The sequence below is a fragment of the Malurus melanocephalus genome, unplaced genomic scaffold (genome assembly GCF_030028575.1).
Source record: "Malurus melanocephalus ecotype Western Australia unplaced genomic scaffold, MMel_1.1 scaffold_644, whole genome shotgun sequence".
NCBI classification, from domain to species: domain Eukaryota; kingdom Metazoa; phylum Chordata; class Aves; order Passeriformes; family Maluridae; genus Malurus; species Malurus melanocephalus.
The window spans coordinates 134,916-154,160 of record NW_026623876.1 but is presented as its reverse complement, the minus strand read 5'-3'; the positions used below and the strand labels follow the sequence as shown (position 1 = coordinate 154,160).

Here is a 19,245-nt window from a genome sequence, read left to right as displayed (position 1 = left end):
TCACTGAAGAGCTGAAGGTTGTCAGATGTGTTGCTGCTGTAGCAGGAGTGCCCAGTGCCTTCCTGGCATCTTTGTGGCATGGTCATTGTGACCACCTCTCCCCTGTTTTAGCAAGAACAGTGTGTCAGGGAACTTTGTTCAAAATCTATCTGTTGCACCCCAGAATGTTCAGGTTGGACATTAGGGAAAGTTTCTGTCCCCTCAAGGTTGATCCCTGGAATAGGTTCCTTGGGGAAGTTCATGACACCAATCCTAACAAAGGTCAAGGAACAGCTGGATGATGCTCCTAGTTGTGGTTTATTTTCAGGTGAGAGCTCAGATGATATTCAGAGATCCTTATTTGTTGAGGTGTCAGGTGCTTCCAGGGGTCCTTCCTTCCATGTGGTCCCATCATGGTCTCTCATTGGTCCATCTCAGCATGCAYTGGTCCTCCAGGTCACTCTTTCTGCCCATAACAGGACCTTTAGAGGGGTCCTGAGGGTTCTCCTTGAACTGTGGAGGGCCTGAGCTCAGTGTGAGTTCTCTCACTCCCATTTCATCGTGGCCTTGGTCAGCAGAATTGGCCATGTTGTTGAAGTTGTCCTCTCTATGGCTGACCCTTCTGTCTGGAGAGAGTGGGACAAAAATGCCCCTGATTTTCACAGGTGCAGGATTCTAAGCAGGAGCAGCTCTGGGTCTCCAAGATGTGCTGATGTCTGGGCTGCTTTCCTTCTGCCCACCAGTGAGCACTGGTTTCTTTAACCAGGGACTCCCCCACACAAGTCGGGGTTTCCTCATGCAGAGCTCAGGATTTGCTGCATTTCTTCCAGAAGGACAGAGTTCCACCTCACAGCAGAGTTCTGTGACCATTTTTCTGGCAGGCTCTTTGCTCTCCTTGCCTTTCTTGTAGAGTTTTGTTGACTCTTTGGTGCTTGTGCAGGATCCAGGACCTTCGATTTCAGTGCAGGGAAGGCTCCCCTGTCCAAACTCAGCTCCACATGGGGACCTGCAGGTTTCCCTACAGCCCCAAAGGAAAAACCACCTTGTGTGGTGTTTGCTCCTGCTTGCCCCATGCAGTGTAGCTCTGCCAGGACCAGGATCCTCAGGCAAGAAGCTCACAATCCCTGCTCTTTGCTGTCTGTACCATGGTCTTGGGCACCTCCAGGCACTTTTGTGGTGCTGTTGAGAAATGCCCATGGCGTGGATGTGGTGTGAGTCAGTGCTTGCCAGAGAGAGGAAGGTTTAACCAGTAACTGCAGACAACCCAYCCAACTGGCAGCTTCCCTGTCTCATTTAGACTTTATGAGGTGGAGTTTATAGCTTTGGCTGATCACTCTGCCATTAGTTTCCGTAGTTATTTTAAAAATAATTGCTTTCATTGGTCCTCACAGCTTGGAAATAATGAGCAGAGACTCTGTTAGCTGACTTAGATGTGAAGCCCAACCCTTTCTGTGGCAATCTGCAAGGTCTGATGTTGTGGCAGCTTGTGTTCTCCTTCAGGCTGAAATTCATTTATAAAAGTGACACTCCCTGGAAGGGAAATTTTTTTAATTGTATTGATCTTAAGCTTGATCAACTCTGAGGCTTTGATGTCTATTCAGAGACAGTTTTAAGTGAAACAGACCCAGGAGGAAACCAATGTTAAATTGGTTCAATTTAACCAAGTTAAATTTCACAGGAGCTTTACAGCTTTGTTGTACAAGAGAAATGTAATCTCACGGTATCTCTGTGACTGATGTGACGGTGAAACTGCTGCAGTTCCACCTGCTTAACCAGGGCATGTCCTGCAAATTCTCAGCTCTCCCCACGTGTGCTGTCTGCTCTGTGCTGCCATGGTGCTGCTGGTCCTGCACTGAAACCTTGAGAAAGATGAGGGKTTTTCTTACTTTTCAAAGCACTGTGGTTTTCTTTCATCTTCCTGGTGYATTTCTCCCTGTTCCTTTTCTAATGGGGGTTGGTTTTAGCAACCCACTCAAAAAGGACATTGAAGTGGGTTTTTTGGGGGAGTCTCCCCCAGCCAGAGTTATTTTTAACACTTCTGAAGCYTGAAATGAAACCTGAACCCTTTTTGAAATGAAAAGTTAAACATTTTAACAGCACAAGTTGAGAGTAGAGCTCTTCACTCCCCACATGGGAGCTGAGGTTGCKGCATCTGAAGGTGTTTGGAGGTTTCCAGGTAGGATTGTGTGTACATGATAKGGTGAAACACTTGTTTTTCCAAGTGGGGATATTTGCCTTGATGCCTGCCATGGTTGTAGAAACATTTTCTTTGGACTCTACAAGGAGACTGCCACCTCAGAGAATTCTTGTGTTTGGTTTTTTTGAGGCATGAGCTGATTTTCTTTCCCCTTGCAGAGCCTGAGCAGCAGTGAAGGTGTTTGGCAGGGCCCCTGTGCACTGTGACAACCTTTCCATTCCTCTGGGGCAGGGTCTGCCCAGCAGCTGCTGCCAGCACTCAGCACAAGGGATGCACTTAGGACTGCTGKGAGACTGAAAAAAAAGCAAATTAAGGGCACTGAATTTCACCAGGGAGCAATTTGGAAAGAGCAGGAACTTCTGAGAGTAAACAGGAAGGGCTGATGTGTTGGGGAGGGAGAAAGGAAGAGAGGAGGCCTGGGAAGAGAAAAGCATCTCTTGTGCCCCAGGTTAGCACACAGGCAGCTGCAGAATAAATAAAAACCTGCAGAACTGCTCAGAAATGATGGAAAACATGATCTGTTAGGAGAAGTGACAGGTTATGACCTTGGTGTGTTTTTAGATTTTAAAAAAGTTCCCCCCTCACTGCCTGCTCATGTAAAAAGTCAGGCTCCCACGCTTTCACACACCTTAATTCTCTGTAAGATTCAAAAGAAGTGCAGTAGGATCATGTAGAGTCCAGAAGGGGATGTACACAGAGCTGTGTCACACAAAAACACCCCTGAGAGCAGAAACTCTCCTGTCATATAAGGAGCTGCTGAAGCTGCTGAGTGGGATGGCAAAACTGTGTCACCTCAGGCTCCAGGGAGGTCAGAAAAACGGTGTTGTTTCCTTTGGCAAGAGACTGTTTGAGAAGGTTCCCACTGAGATTCAGCAGCTTGTGAGACTGGAATGAAATAGCCCAGGAGAAAAAAAGAAATATCTGAAAGCAAGATTAGGTAGGACTTTGCCTGACACCATGAACCTGAGTGTCATGGTGCATTGAAGTTGAGAGGATGGCTTTGGAGTGAGTAGAATTATGTCCTCCTATTCCTCTAGGATTGTGGGACCACTAGCATAAAATAACCTGAAAAGATGCTAGGCAGTGTCTCAAAATTAATTATTTGGGGATCCACACCTCCAGGGATTCTCTGTAGATTCAATAAAGAGGTTACTGAGTCTCCTCCATGAGCAACATTGAGCTGGAGGATTGGGCAGCACTCAGTAGCTGTGCTGACAGCACTGGAGACATCTCGGAGTGACTCTGTAAAGAGAATTTTTAATTAACTTGGAACATACAAGTTTACAGAAGAAAGAATTTTCATGGCTGTGTTTCCCTCAGGAGGGGCAGAGATGGAGGAGATCAAATTTTGACATAACTCAATGGGAATGGTAGAGAAACTMCAGCACAGCATGGTGAGCTAAGGAGACAAAGCAGTCCCTTACCTTGAAGAGTGACTAATTTTTTAACATTATATGATTTTTAKTGATATGTATTTTCAGGCTAACTCTGATTTTGGGTTGCTGCAGCTGCAGAACATCTCTTATCACCATTTCATTCCTTTGTTCTTCCRTATCCATTCTCTTCTCTTTAAATTGCAGCCCAGGGCAATCATGCAGTCAACAACTGCTGCAGTTTGATTTTCTCTTTTTTCTTGGTTAATTAATATGGTTTTCAAAGGACTTGAGTAAAAGCTGTTAGTGRAAATAAATAGTTTTGGAAAAGAACTGTTTGCAAATCTGTTGTGCTGTGTTGTGTTAGAGAAGTGTTAAAAACCTAGGAACCTTGGARTAATTGTTTCCATATTTTTGTAAAGTGCTGCCTTGATTTGAAATGGAAGTTCATGTGATGGAAGTGTCCAAGGCCAGGTTGGACAGGGCTTGGAGCACCCTGGRMTMRTGGAAGGGGTCCCTGCCTATGGCAGGGGKTTGGAACAAGATAAGCTTTAAGGTCYCTTCCTACCAACCCAAACMATCTGTGATTCTGTGATAATTGACATATAATTGACCTTAATTTTAATACTCTTGAAATAGAATATTTTTTGCTAAAGTCAGTATTTGGGAATGTGATACTGAATAAAAAGATGTCCTRTTAATAATGAACTGCTCCATTTGCACCCAGCAAGGGGAAATGGATGCAAGATTTGAGCTTATGGCCAATAATAAATGGAGTTTGTATTTCAGTATTTACTGATGGCTGTGTGTCCTTCCAGCGCTGCCCCACCGACAAGGCCTACTTCATAGCAAAGGAGATCCTTGCCACAGAACGGACCTATCTGAAAGACCTGGAGGTTATCACAGTGGTAAGRGGGTTTGTCTTTATTTCTTTTCCCTTTTTTAAACAGATTTTATAATTGTCAGGCTGGAAAAACTTGGCATTTCTTCCTGTGATGTAGCATGATCCATTGGCTAAGTGGCTGTCCCTTCCTGGTTCCTTCTGTAGGAGAGCAGATGCCTTTTCTGGACTCGCATCCTTTGCTCCAGCAGCTCCATCCTGTGTTCCCCTGATGACTTAGGGAAAGTTTTGCTCTGAAAACTGTGAACAGGGACAGCCTAAAAACATTTTGCATTCAGTTTCAGTGATAGCTGCTAGCTGTGCTTGTAACCTGGCCATCTTCTCTGTGGTTTTCCTTGGAAAGCTTTTAGCCTTGTGCCTTTGGATCTGAGAGCAGATGACAATTGCAGAGGGCACCAAACCCCTGGGGATTTAAAGACTGTTTTGTTGCTTCTGTGTTTTCCTTCTCCTTTCACTCAGAATAGACAAGTGCTGGTTTGGAGGGCAGTGTGAACTTCCAGCTGTGTTTCTAAAAGAGCTTTTTTGCTCATTAACTCCATGTCTGAGCACTGGGACTMTTGCCTTTCTCTAAGCTACTGTTTTAATTTCATCAATGAAAAGCTCTAGTCCCTAAATGCTGTGGGACTTCAGTTGAGGTGTTCTCTGCGAGCTCATTGAGCACCATCTCACTCCAATTCCTCCTACAGGCTTCCCAGCACTTCTCCTAAAAGATGGGGGAATCCCTGGCACCTCAGAGGATTTTTGTAATATCCCCATCCCTGCCAGAAAGCGGGGAGCCGGAAGAGATAAAGTGTGGAATGTGACCTGCAGCGAGATGTCTCCAGCTGAGTGACTTGCACAGGGCTCCAGGTGTATGAGAGCAGTTGTATCTGCGTGGAAGTGGCAGCTGGGGTAACTGACTGTCACTCAGCTGTCCCCAACCATCCCATCATTGCATTCAGAATCAAGCTTGTGCCCAGAGCCAGCCATGTGCCTCATCTTCCTAATGTTTGGCAAGGAAAAAAAAAAAAATCCCATCTTTTCATTTTTCACAAATTACRTCTTCCCTAAATATTTCTTCTTCCTTCCTGCTGTTTCCCTGTGCATACTTTCTCCTCCCCATCACTGCAGGAGCAGGAATTTTCATGCTAACAATGAATTTCTGCAATAGAGGAACTGATGGGAATTTCTGTTTTTCTGGCAGTGGTTCCGCAGTGCTGTCATCAAGGAGAATGCCATGCCYGAGGGCCTGATGACTCTGCTCTTCTCCAACATTGACCCCATCTATGAGTTCCATCGAGGCTTTCTGAAAGAGATTGAACAAAGGCTCTCACTCTGGTAAACAAGAGAGGGACCTTTTTCTACATCCTTACATCCAAACCAGTCTGTAATTGGTGTTTTGCATCAATAGAAGCGAGGAAAGGTCTTTTACAAAATTAAAATTATTAAAAAGGTGCTAAGTAYGTTGCACAAAGCCCATTTTTCAAGCTTTGCTTTGTATATGAAATCCTGTAGTTGTATGACTCGTGCACCAGGCAAAGGTTGGAAAACACCCTTAAGTCCAATTATTGGTATAATCTGATAGTGTCCCTCAAGCCTTAGAAAAAAGAAGGAAACAAAATTGAAAACAATGAATGCATGCGTTTTTCCACACCTTCCAGTTAATGAATCTCCAGGTGAAAATCTAAGAAAGGTTTTTGTAATTAAAATGGTAGTTAGGTTCTTGCAGTTTACTTCACAGATCRTGTTTTTAGTCTTTTAACCTTTGTGTTATTTTCTCCTGACCTGACATGTTATATATTACAATATATGTCTTTTCAAAAGGAGGTGGTCAATGTAAACAAGGTATGAACAAAAATTAATTCACGAAATCACGTGAGGTTGTGTTATGACGTTTATTTGGAGGTCTGAATCGTAAAACTCTCAAATAGAATTTCACACAAGTTCCTTTGTAGTCCTTTCCCAGTTTTCTTAGTATGGCTTTGTGTTTGCTCCTTTATGCAGCTTGCATATTTAAGGTACCAGGTTTTCAATCTGAGCAGTGAAATAGGAGGGTCAGGTGGCTAAAGGTTATGTCTTGAATTACAGGGGAAGGTGGAGGGAGAAAATAGAAATTTCTTGATCGCCCATGTTTGTTGCCTTCTCATTTCCTCCTCCCGTGTGTTCCAGGGAAGGCAGGACCAATGCTCATGTGAAAGGGGATCACCAGCGCATTGGAGATGTCATGCTCAGGAACATGCGTGCTCTGAAGGTAGRTACAGGATTAAAGACATGGCATTTGGGGATTATTGAGGGGATTCTTTTTGTTTTGTCAATGATGACAGCTCAGGGTTAGTATTTCCATTAATCACAGAATCCCTTGTGTTGGAAGGGACCTTAAAGCTCATTTCACCCCCTGCCATGGGCAGGGACACCTTCCACTGTCCTAGGCTGCTCCAGGGATCCAGGGGCAGCCACAGCCTCTCTGGACACCCTGTGCCAGGGCCTACCCACCCTCCCAGGGAAGAATTTCTTTCCAATACCCCATCTAAACCTATTCTRTTTCAGTCAGTCATGAAGTAAATTGCAAACAATTATTGTTGATAAACAATTTTAAAAGCAAACATAGTAAACACAGTAAAATAATTGCAGGAAAGCTTGGTTTCACTGTTGCTTGTTTAGCCATCTACATTTACCTTGAGAAAAGGTGTTTGCTATTCAGCAGAAAACAAAGAAAATTTATTTATTTAACTCCTCTATTGAGACCTTGATGCATAAGATTRTTTAATTAAAAATACACATATTTTTTAAAGGCAGAATACTTTCTTCTGAAATGAAATCAACTCTATTTGAAGCAGAGTGCCTTTGTCGAAGAGTTACATTAGTGCTGTGGTAGTAGAGTAATTATTTTATTAAAACCAGTGGCTCAAATGGGAGTGTAGGGACTACAGCATTTRGAATTCCCAGCAGGCAGAGGCACAATGCCATGCAGCACCTATATTGACCTTGACTGGGAGCTGCCTGCCACTTTCTTTCATTATGAAAAAGTGTTTTCCTTYGATCCAAGTCACTTTTTGTCCAATTCCACAGGAGTTCACCAGTTACCTACAAAAGCACGACGAGGTCCTGACGGAACTGGAGAAAGCAACCAAGCGCCTCAAGAAGCTGGAGATGGTTTATAAGGAGTTTGAGCTGCAGAAGGTTTGCTACCTGCCCCTCAACACCTTCCTGCTCAAACCCATCCAGAGACTGATGCACTACAAGCTGATCCTGGGGAGGCTGTGCAAGCACTACACAGCAGAGCACCGGGATTTCGCCGACTGCCGCAGTGAGTGAGCGCCCAGCGTGTCCTGCTGGCCACACCCCTCCCCAGGGACATCCCAAATCTGTGCCCTGCCTGGGAAGGCAGCAATTAGAGAATCACACARTGCCAGAATGGTTCGGGTTGAAAGWGAGCTTMAAACTCACCCCATTCCCCCTCTGCCATGGACAGGGATACCTTTTTCTARATCAGGGTGCTCAGAGCCCCATCCAACATGGCCTTGAACACTTATGGTCACTTATATTCAGTTATGTCCACAAAGCAATGTTAGTGCTTGTTTTTCCTGCCATTCCATGAAGTGGTTTTCTCATGATGGATCTCTCAAAGCTGGAAAATTAATCCTTTCCTTGTCTTCTTTTCTAAGCAGGGAAAAAAAACCCCAGGTTTTTTACAAACTCTTTGTCATTTAGATGTAAAAATGTGACCAAAAATTGCTTTGTTTTGTAGCATCAAAAGCGTGCGTAGTACATTCCACTCATGACAAAGTAATCTTTGGCAGAAATAGTTGGGTTTGATTTCTCTCATTTACTTTCAGGTACATGATAAGTACTTTTTGTTTAAGCAAAATCTGAAATACACAATGATCTCCAGAAGCATAAGAAATGCTATGAAGTTGCCTGCTAGTTTGTATTTACCCTCCTCTRAAATACMCTCAAAGAAGTTGGCAGTTGGACWGGGTGACTGCTGTAGGWCCCTTCCAGCTGAACTATTCTAAAGTTGGCTATAAATTTCAGATCTAAATTTCAGACTCAACTTCCCAGGGGGGAAATGGGTGGCCTGGGTTTCCCTGCTCTGGTCCCACTGGTGCTGTTCTCTCYACAGATGCGCTGAGGGAGGTCACAGAAATGACATCGCAGCTGCAGCACAGCCTCATCCGCCTGGAGAATTTCCAGAAGCTCACAGAGCTGCAGCACGACCTGATAGGGATAGACAATCTCACAGCACCTGGCAGGGTAAGTGCCTCTGCTTCATTTGTTTGGTTTAATTTCCAAGGAAGTGCCTTTGAAGCGTGGATTTGYCATCGCTGCCCCTCTGGTCTATGAGACAGCTGTAAAGGCTTCATGTGACTGTCTCTGAGTGAATCCCATGGGTGATGGGAGCATCACCTTGGTGGTGTCCTGAGGAATAGATCAGAAATGCTTCAGCTCAWACTCTGGCTGCAGTTTCATGTTTCCAGTACAGATACTGGGTGTACTGGGGTATGGTGCTCTGTGTGTGAGTGGGAACTGGTGTGTCACACTGGAAACTCATCCCAGCTTTGCCTGGTGCAGCCTCAGAGAATGTAGGGATGGTGAGAGCCACAGCCCTGGGCTAAACTGGTGTGGTGCCTCTGAATCACAGGAGTTTGTGCAGTTCCTGCCTGGTTCTTTGTTTCTTTGTTTTTGATAGATGTACTGGGCATAAATACAGGAGCATCGCATGTGTTTGGGATGCTATGGCAGTCACTGCAGTGGGATGTAAGTGTGATAGGTGAACTGCTGCTGTCCAACAGGAATTCTGCTCCTTTCCCTTCTCTTCCTTCACTGATTTAACTGTTGGCTGCAGCAAGGAGCTGATTCATGTCACGAAAAAAGCAGGGAAGTGTCATCGGGCCTCTAAGAAATCTGTTAGTGATCATTGCTGGGCACCAATCAACATCTGTGTATTCTGGGATGAGAGTAAATTTCCCTTGAGTCAGGAAAGGTCAAACATTGTCTAACTTTTTCTTTTCCACTGCAGGAGTTTATCCGGGAAGGTTGCTTGTACAAGCTCACTAAGAAGGGCTTACAGCAGCGGATGTTCTTTCTGGTGGGTGCTGCTTCTGRCTTTTATAAACCCAAAGTCTTCAAGATAAAGTTGTTGGGAAAGTGGGTTTTCATGTGCTTTTGCTGAAAATCAGCACTTGAGAGTGAAAACTCACTGTAAGCGATGTTTTAAGAGGGTGTGACTATGGCACTGTTCTCTGGTCAGCTTGGTTCCTTAGTGGCACAGAGTTTTAATGGAATTTTAATTTTATTTCCTCTCTTAGAAGTAAACAAAAGAGAGGTTTTAATTGTAGCTGGGCAAACTGAGAAATGGCATTTTTCATGCATCTGGAGTGGCCTTTAAACACCACATTTTTAAGGAGATGTCAAAAAATCCTTGGCCCTGCTGCTGCCTTCAGAACACTGATTGTTCCCTTCCTGCCTTTCCAGTTCTCAGATATGTTACTGTACACAAGCAAAGGGGTCACAGGGACAAACCAGTTCAAAATCCACGGACACCTCTCTCTGCATGGCATGCTGGTAAGTGGCTCCATGGTGCATCACAGGGTTTGGGAAATGGCTTTGTCTAGGACAGGTTGAGGAATTCCTTCAGGGCACAAGGACCAAAGCCACAAACAGCTCCAGGGCCGCTCTCAGCAGCAATTGGACCTTGGCATAGGTCAAACAGAGCTTTATCTGCAGGTGATGAGCCTGTTCCTCCCACATTAGCAAAACAGCTGGAGCACATCCTCTTGTCCATTCCCTTCCACACTGCTTTGAGAGGCTCATCTGGACGTTGGGATTTATTCACCCCGGCATTTTGCCCCACTTCACACTCGTTGGTTTATAACCARTCCTCCTGCTTCCCCACCCCTTTTCTAACAGGACTGTTCTTTCTGTCTTTGATTTGCAGCTGATAGTGCTCGACCCTCCGGTGAGTAATGAGCCAAACCTGCTCCAACCCCTTCCTTTCCCTGCCTGTTGGAAGTGGTGTTGTGCTCCTGCAGTAGAAACACACTGTAGATTTTCATATAGAGCCAAAATAGTCCTGAAAGTAGGTGGTATTCGTCAAAGAGTTGCTGTTCTGCACTTCCTGCAGCCGGGTTGGAATGCTGTTTGACTCCAATCCCAGCCACCACAGGACAGTTTTAGTGTTYATTGGTGACTGAGCACTGATGAGAAAAAATATGTTCTGTTCTTGCAGGTGGAGGAGAGTGAGAATGAATGGTCYGTCCCACACTGCTTCACTATCTATTCTGCACAGAAAACCATTGTGGTGGCAGCCAGGTAAGCCCAGTTTTCCTTACTTGCCTGTGGCTTTGATGGATCAGTCTAAATTTAAAATTTTAAAAAGAGATGGTTACCAAAGCAAAGAAATGTGSCTGTGTCTAAAGCCAAACCTTCCACTGTTGCACCCCTGTGGATACAGATGCACCTTGAAGGGCTGTGAAACCCTCACCCTGCAGTGGAGCCTGTGAGGGTGAAGGAAATCTCTTCCTGTGCTCTGGGTTTTACTCACTTGAGATGTCAGGCACATCCCTAATGCCCTTTAAAAGATGGGCTGTGCTTCAGGCTGCCATTCATCCTTCAAAAAAATCAGGGCTCATATCCTCCATCTCCAGAATTCCTCTTCTGACCTCCGCAAGCTCTCTGTTAATTTTATTTGCCATAAAGTCCAAGTGTTTAATTGTTAGTTTTGTTTCAAGGCTTGAATATAGAGGTGGAGGTTGTATGAGGTCAATTTCCTCTCTGAAAAGCTCCTGCTTTGGAGGAATTCTAATTTTGTTTTTATTTATCCAAAGGAAAGACACTGTCCCTTGTTCTGGGCAGTGACCTGTGCCTTAAGCCCATGGGCACTCGGTCACAGCTCTGGGCTGGCAGATCCCCATCCCCACTGCTTCCCTTGCAGCACCCGCCTGGAGATGGGCAAGTGGATGGAAGACCTGAATGTGGCAATTGAAATGGCCAAGAAATCAACAGAGAAATCCGAGATGCTCCTGGAAAACTCAGTGTGCAACCGCTCCAACAGTAAGTGGTGTTCCCTGCCTCCTTGAAAAGCAGCAGTTGTGCTGTTCTTTCTGCTTTTCCTTTTGTGAGTTTGATGGCATAAAGGAAATATTTTTATAATTCATATGGTAATAGAGAGTTAATTGGGCTTTGGTTTTAATCAAAAGAGATATGCTTGTCTTCCTAGGCTGATGTTCAACGTAGCTTTAAATGTAGCAGAGATGCTTCCATTGCAGGTCCTTAGTCATCTCTTACACAAATTTTTCTGAATTTAACCACATGGTGATTTTTTAATACATAATATGGCATCTCTGGAGGTCAGTTTTTACAGCCCAGTATTGCTGTGCCTGTCTGGTGATGTTATAGCTGTACTGAAACACATGGAGTATTCCTTCTTGGAGCCCTCTGTCCTGTTCCTGGACTCAAGATGAAGTGTGGTCATTTTTGTTTGTCTGACACAGCACTGACTTGAACCATTCTGTGATTTTACTCTGGTGGAAGGTATTGCTGCCCATGTCAGGGGCTTGGAACCAAATGAGGTTTAAGATCCCTTCCAACYCAAACCAGGCTTTGTTCCTSTGAGTCAGCTGCCCCAGGCAGARYTGAGTAGTGAAGCCCAGACTGATGTGCTTAGAGTGGCCATAGGAGCTGCGTAACCAGTTCAACTCAACACATTTAAACCCGGACCACKGCAAGAGAAAACCGCCTTTCCCAGGAATCCCAGCTTCTCTTGCTTTTTGTACTGCACCGTTTTCTTAAACCACTACCCAATTCTCCTCCCCCAGGATCCTCTGATGAGGTCTCTGTAGAGCAGGAGTCCGAAGATGACATTCACTCCTCCCGTAGCTCCTTGGACAGGCAGAGCCACCACCGTGCCAACACCACCATGCACGTGTGCTGGTACCGCAACACCAGCGTCTCCATGACCGACCACAGTGTGGCCGTCGAGGTACCGAGGGCACAGCACTCGCCTCACTCTGTCTGTCCTGCCTTGGCTGCGTCTGCCACTCTGCCTGGGCAGAGTTCTGTGGCAGGGAGAGCATGGGGCACTCACCACTGCATGCCTGTCCCCTCTGTCCTTGTCTGTGTGTCCGTACTCACGCTCCGCTCTCCGCGCTGCAGGGCTTTGCTTCGGCAGYGGGGCCAAAGCAGGGAAAGCTTAAAGGAAACCCAGGATATCCCAGGACTGAATCGTTCCTTTGGGTTTCATCCTCCTTGCTGGAGGACTGACCGTCCCTTGTGCTGGGCACTGCTGATGCACCTCAAATCCTGGGGTCAGTTTTGGGTCCCATGGTGACAGGAAGGACATTRAGGGGCTGGAGTGTGTCCAGAGAATGACAACAGAGCTGAGGGAAGGTCTGGAGCACCAGGAGCAGCTGAGAGGGGCTCAGCCTGGAGAAAAGGAGGCTCAGGGAGCCCTTCTGGCTCTGCACAACTCCCTGACAGGAGGGCAGAGCCAGGTAGGGATCAGGCTCTGCTCCCAGGGAACAGGGAACAGGCCAAGAGCAAACGGCCTCAAGCTGCACCAGGGGAGGTTTAGATTGGGTATTGGAATATTTTCTCACTGAAAGAGTGGTTAAGCATTGGAACAGACTGCCCAGGGCCATACTGGGGCCACTATCCCTGGAAGTGTTCAGAATGTGTGGATGTGGCACTTTGCTGTATGGTTCAGTGGGATTTGGTCAAAGGTTGGACTGGATGATCTTGGAGGTCTTTTCCAACCAAATGGTTCTATGATTATAAATTTGCTATCCATGATATTTYCCCTTAGAGATTAGCTGTGCTGTACTGAGCTCTGGTTAGCTGCTGTTCTGCACCCAGAATTAGGAGGAGGGAATTCAGTTGGAATTCTCTGCCCTTCCCTCGCTGGCTCAGTGCAGCCAAGTGTCTTTTCATGGCAGCATCGTTTTATGCTGAGCAGAGGTGTTTATTGTGTGCTCACTGAGTTGCTCAAGGCTAGGCTGGAAGGGGGTCTCAGCAACCTGTGCTAGTGGAAAGTGTCCCTGGCAGGGGGTGGAACCAGAGGAGCTTTAAGGTTCCTTTGAACCCAAACTTTTCCACGATTCAATGAGCTGCTGGTACCTGTGGTCTTGCTGTTACAGTGAAAGGCAGCACTGGGGACACATTTGGGTACTGAATCCTGCAGATTTCGAGTTCAGCACTGCTTACACTGGAAGCCTGGAAGACTTCCAGCAGTGGGAAGGACCCTAAATGCCATGGAGAGCAAAGGAAGGTCACTAGACAAAAGCATTGAGGCAGGGGGCTGCAGCGTGTCTGTGCTTGCCTGCCCTACTCTGCTCTGGAGGCACTTGTTTACCACGAGTTAAAAGTTTGGGCCCTGGAGCTCCTGCATTTTTCTGAYACAGAGGCCATGTGGATCAGCCTGGTAAGGGAAGTGCTGTGAATGTGACCTGGACTTGAAGTCCAGACCTTGGGTACTTGTGCTGGCTTCTGTTGTGGTTTCTGCTGGAGGGGACAGGCCTTTCCCTGCTGGCACCTTGGCTAAGACCCCAGCTCAGTTGTGGGCYTGGGTAACAAGCCCACCCTGCTACAGGTTCTGGGGTTCAACGTTGTGAGTTCTTGCACTCCCTCTCATTCTGATCTGTTCCGTGTTCTAACACCATCATTTTTTTCACAATCCATTTTCTTTCGACAGCCACCTTTCTTGCATCACTCCTCTCACCCTAACATTCTGTTTTTCTCTCCCTCTTTCTCTGCTCAGTTTTCTGCTCTCTTGCTGTTTCTCCAGAGCTTCCTCCTCGCTATTTGCTGGGCCAGGCCCAACGGCCCAACACAATCACCCATGTTTGTTGGTACCGGAACCAGAGCCTATCCCTGTCTGATTACTTGTGCATGATCCAGGTAAAGATGCCTCTCACATTTCGTGCTGGTGGGGAGGAGCCATGGGATGCCCAGGAAAATGTCCTGCTTCCTAACTGCTCTCCTGAGGATGCTCATCCTCAGAGGCAGAGCTGTACCATTGCCTTGTTGAGACAGGATTTCCTCCTGCTCATGCCTCCCAAAATGGTTCTCTCTGGAAATCTGCCTTGTATCCTGTCTTTTACTCAAATTACAAAATCCATGAGCTACCATTCCATGCCATGGGTTTCATTGTCGCTCTGGCTGACTCCAAGGCAGTGGTGTCCCCCTCCACGCCAGCTTGGCTTTGTGTAGCTGCCACATGTTGTTTATCTCGCAGCTCTGCCACCCTCTGCTTCCTGTCCTGCTTCATTTCCCTTCTCACACTGTGTGTCCCATCTGGGTTTTCTGCATGCRGGAAAGGGTGGCTGAAAGGGATGAACCCTGGTGGCTGTCACCAGACCTGGGAGGGCTTTTACACCTGGGGGCAAGTGCAGGAGCAGCCTTGGGCTGTTATCTGCTGTTCAGCAGGATAACAAGCTGGCATTTCATGGGAGTCCTCTTTTCCTTCTGTGCCAGAACCAGCTCTCTGGGTATTTGCTGAGGAAGTTCAAGAACAGCAATGGTTGGCAGAAATTGTGGGTCGTCTTCACCAACTTCTGCTTGTTCTTCTACAAGACACACCAGGTGAGGGGATGATGCTCAGGGGGACCTGGRGCTCTTTGACTTACAGCTCCAGGGGCAACTGGAGCTGTTTGAAGGAGAGTAACAAGTGGAAAAGGAGAGAGGTCATAAAGAACTGAAAGGCTGTGGGTGCTTCTTGTGGAACTTAATCAGGATTTCCAGTTCTCATGCAGTGACTCAAGGGTGTGAGGGACCTCCTCCTTTGGGCCTCCTTTGCCCACTTCTCTCCCTGCTGGGCTTCAGCTCWGCCTGACAGGCTCCAGGGATTTTTCTGCCCATGGTGCATTCAGCACCTGTTTGATAACAAACCGTAGTGCTGTGCAATCTTTCCATCTTATGAACCCAATAAACCGTGTTTATTAACCCAGGAACAGGGTTGTTCTGGCTTCTTGCCTCGAGGGCACATTTCTTTTGTGAGGATTACTTTGCCTTTTTTGTCAGATCTGTGTTTGGAGCTCCAAAGAAAGAGTGCAGAGAGGGGGGAGGGAGCCCAGGAGGCAGCGATGGGCAGAGGAGAAGCAGCAAAYAACTACAAAAAATATAAAAGAAGTTGGGGAAGGTTTCATTACGAGCTGTTGGTGGCCTTGCAGAAGGGTCCTCAGGAACAAGAGTGCCCAGCCCTTCCCTGTGGCACAGGGGCTGCAGGGCAGGGGTGCCTGGCACTGAGGGCTGGGCTCTGGGGCTCTTGCAGGATGATTATCCCTTGGCCAGCCTGCCACTGCTCGGTTACACGGTCAGCTGCCCCGTGGAGGCGGACGGCATTCAGAAGGATTATGTCTTCAAGCTGCAGTTCAAGTCCCACGTGTATTTCTTCAGGGCTGAGAGCAAATACACCTTTGAGAGGTAATTTTCTGTTTTCTCTGTCTTGGTGGAGAACCTGCCCTTAACTCACTGGTTGGTCATCCCATCCTCTCTTTCCTCCTAGTCTGAGTGATCTTCCAGCACATTCTGAGGAATAACATTCCCTTCCTCTCCTCCCAATGACATTGGAGATTCCTCCTGTACCAGAGCCCTGCTCTGTGTGTGTGGGAGCTGGGAACACACCTAGAGCTCTGAGCTGTACTTTGTGCCAGGATTCTGGGGCTTCCTTAGAGCCAGAGAGGAAAGTGGGAGGAAGGGCTGTGGGGTGCTTAGCCCCACCAGCTCTTTGGGAGTCAGATTTCCAGGTTCTGGAAGGGGTTTTTTGGTTTTTTTCTTCAGTCTGTGGAAGCAGAGKTTATAACACAAGGCTGAGAGCAACAAGTGCAGGGCTCCCTTTCACTTGGCTGGTTTCTCTTTAATTACATTTTATTATCATTCTCTATAATTACAATTATTTGCTCTCAGGGGCTGCTGCAGAGGGTCCAAAGTGTGTGTGAAATGCACCACATACCAAACTTTGCTGCTCTGTTAACTGTTGAGAGCCCTTGCACTGGCTCCTGCTGTGCAGGGTTGTATTGGTTGTTCTGGAATGTGGTTTTACTGAGATGCCACATGTCCCCCTTCCTTAGGAGAGTGTCACAGACCTGTGAACAACTTAGGTATCAGCAATAAGTCGTGCTCTTCAATGCACTGGGCTTATATAGTGATTTCAAGAGAAAAATGTTTAATTCACAATAGGTTTGTCTTGCTTTTTTTACTGTTGCCTTGTTGAACAAGGCTGTTACCTATTTCCTAATCTATTTTTAAGAAAAGCAATCATTATTGTCAGCTTGTCATCCTTGATAACACTGAGGAGAGAACACAGTGAGCTCTCATGGGCATTCTGTGGAGCTCAGAGCACTGTAGACCTGTTGGACAGACAGCCACGTTCTGCAGGGTATTTACCACATCTCAGGCTGTTCATTTGAAGAGTTAATTTCCCAGAAGGCTTGTAAGAGAAAGAAAATGGCTGTTTTGGGAGRTTTGGGAAAGGGGTACAGCTCATAACCACAGGATGGGATTATCTGTGAGGGTTAAGGTTTCTCATGTCTTGTCTTGGCAGGTGGATGGAGGTGATCAAAAGAGCCACCAGCTCTCCAGCCAGGTCGAGCCTGCTGCTTCCCAAGGAGAAGGACAGTCACACGGACTGAGGGGGGCAGAGCTGGATCTCTGCTGGCAACACCAACACAAGAGGCAGGTGGGAACAGGAGTCTCGGGAGTTGATAAAGCAAAGACCCAGGAGGCTCATTTCCCCCGGTGTGGAAAGTGGGAGTGAGTGGGCTGCAGACAGGGATCACATCCATTCCCCGTGGTGTGGAAGAAGGTCAAGTCTGCTCCAGCTGAACCTACTTACAGAGAACCCAACACCAGCGGTGCTCCGGGGTGCACACATCGTGGAAGGTTCTTGTTCTGTCGTACCTGTACAGTAACACCTTCACCTGCCCCGAAGGCAGGTACYACCTTGTTTTTACATTTTGACTGGATGATCAGCACACGTGGGAGAAAACCAGCAGCTTCCAGTGGTGCAGTTGGCTGGCAGCAGCGGGTGCCAGGGCTTGCTGGTTCCCAGACATGCCCTGCTCCAAGGGGTTGGTGGCACAACCCATCCTGCTGCTGTCAGCATTGTCCTGCTGGCACAGCTGTCTCAGGCTAACGGGAGCACACGGAGTGTAGGCTCACAGCTCATTCTGAACAGGCACTGCAGCTCTCCCAGAACAGCTCTGCTCCTCAGCAGCTGCCATGGCAGCAGCAGTGTTCCAGGGCAGCGGGAGGACYGAGTCTGTGCTGAGCTGTCGAGGTGTCGGTGTATTGTGGATCGGTGCAGGGGGGTGCATGGTTTGTCCTCTGAACTCAATCACTATTCTCTTATCACAGTTCCGGTTTCTTTATCCTGTAGTAGGAATTGAGTAAGGCATGGGATGGCAAACACTCTCCACATCTGTGGATGATGTTTTCAAGGCATTTAAGCACTGTAGGAGAACAAGCCTCTGAAAGTCACTGTTGCTTGTGCTTTTGTCATGCAAAGACTTCTGAAAATCCCTAATCTTATATTTCAGTTTGGGGGTGGGATCCATCTTCTGTTTCTCATGAAGGTGTAAAAGTCACTGGATTCCAGATGGAGCAGTAGTGTCTGTGGACTCTATTAAATTTCTGTATTAAATCTGAATTGTTTGCAGCTTGTTCTCTTTTGTCAAGCTGTCAYCTTTGGGTGCCTCCATGGAAGGACTGAAACGCTAAGTGCCACAAGATGCTGTTGGACGTGGCTTTGATGGGCTGTGTTGACTCTGATTTATATTAGATAGAAAGTGTTTGTGTACTAACAGAAGGAACAATGCATTGGTGCAGTGAGAGCCAAAGGGAAGTGTTGCTTGTTGTGAGGATGGAAGAATATGGAGATCCCTGTGACAGTGGGAAGGACACTGGAGCACTGACAAGGAGCACGAGTGTTCACTTATGGCCTCAAGCAAATGTGGGATGAGGACTGAAGGGAGGGGGAATCCAGAGGGATTTTCTTGCTTGGCATTTGCATCCTGGAGGAGCGACTGCAGATCCAGCCTTTGYCACCGCTGTCACAAACACCATTGTCCCATCTAAGTTAAATGTACTTAATTTATTAGTGTCTTCATTTATTATTTTTTTTTAATTACCTGTTGTAGGTGTCTCCATGTGGATTGATTAGACATGTTATATGGCTGAATATGACTGTTCAAAGTAAATAGCATCTTGGTATAAAACTCTCACAGCCTCTTATTCCTGAGCTCACTATTCCCATTCCTGGCTCCAGTTTTCCACCACTCTGGATCTGGGCTCGCCCTGTACCAAGCRCTCTCCATCCAGTCAGGATGCTGTGGAGGAGGTGGTGGAGCTCCCTTTGTGGAGCCYGAGTGCCACTTGCCCTGCAGTGAGCAGGAGTTTTCCTGAAGGTCTGTAAGCTGATGAGGGAATGATCCTTCAGCTGCTTCTGWGCTGAACCTGCAGCTCAGCAACTCCTGTCTTGAAGATGCAAGTGCWGAGATGGGGTCTCTAAATCAGGAGCCTCTGGAAGGACAGCAGGTAGCAAAAGTCMCTTCTTGGTTTGAGAATACTCAGCTCAAATGTCTCTGCGTTTTACAGTGCAAGAGCTTAGGCTAGAAAAAACAAAAACTTAGCTATTCCTAGCATAACTGCAGATGCCTTACCTCAGTGAATTTTAAAAATGAAGATTTCAGTGGTGTATCAATTCTGGGAAATATTTTATTTTTCCAGAACTCTCCAGGATGTGAGCACATGGCATTTAGCAAAATTCCCTGCAAAAAGCACAGTCAGAAGTGCATCTATMAGTGTTGCTTCGTGGCTCCAAG

At 46.8% G+C, this 19,245-nt stretch overlaps 1 protein-coding gene across 2 annotated transcripts in view; it reads left to right on the top strand.

Annotated features, from left to right (window-relative positions):
• The window catches only part of FARP2 (FERM, ARH/RhoGEF and pleckstrin domain protein 2), a 68,620-nt gene extending 49,969 nt beyond the window's left edge, over nt 1–18,651 (top strand). For both annotated transcript variants that reach the window (XM_057383604.1, XM_057383605.1), the window contains exons 15-27: nt 4,368–4,457; nt 5,634–5,767; nt 6,599–6,680; nt 7,499–7,736; nt 8,553–8,683; nt 9,450–9,518; nt 9,905–9,994; nt 10,659–10,741; nt 11,364–11,482; nt 12,247–12,410; nt 14,900–15,007; nt 15,696–15,847; nt 16,968–18,651. In XM_057383604.1, the coding sequence (XP_057239587.1) occupies nt 4,368–4,457; nt 5,634–5,767; nt 6,599–6,680; nt 7,499–7,736; nt 8,553–8,683; nt 9,450–9,518; nt 9,905–9,994; nt 10,659–10,741; nt 11,364–11,482; nt 12,247–12,410; nt 14,900–15,007; nt 15,696–15,847; nt 16,968–17,055 (1,548 nt within the window). In that variant the 3' untranslated portion in view covers nt 17,056–18,651. The remainder of the gene's footprint in view (nt 1–4,367; nt 4,458–5,633; nt 5,768–6,598; nt 6,681–7,498; nt 7,737–8,552; nt 8,684–9,449; nt 9,519–9,904; nt 9,995–10,658; nt 10,742–11,363; nt 11,483–12,246; nt 12,411–14,899; nt 15,008–15,695; nt 15,848–16,967) is intronic.
• Nucleotides 18,652–19,245: the final 594 nt, after the last annotated feature.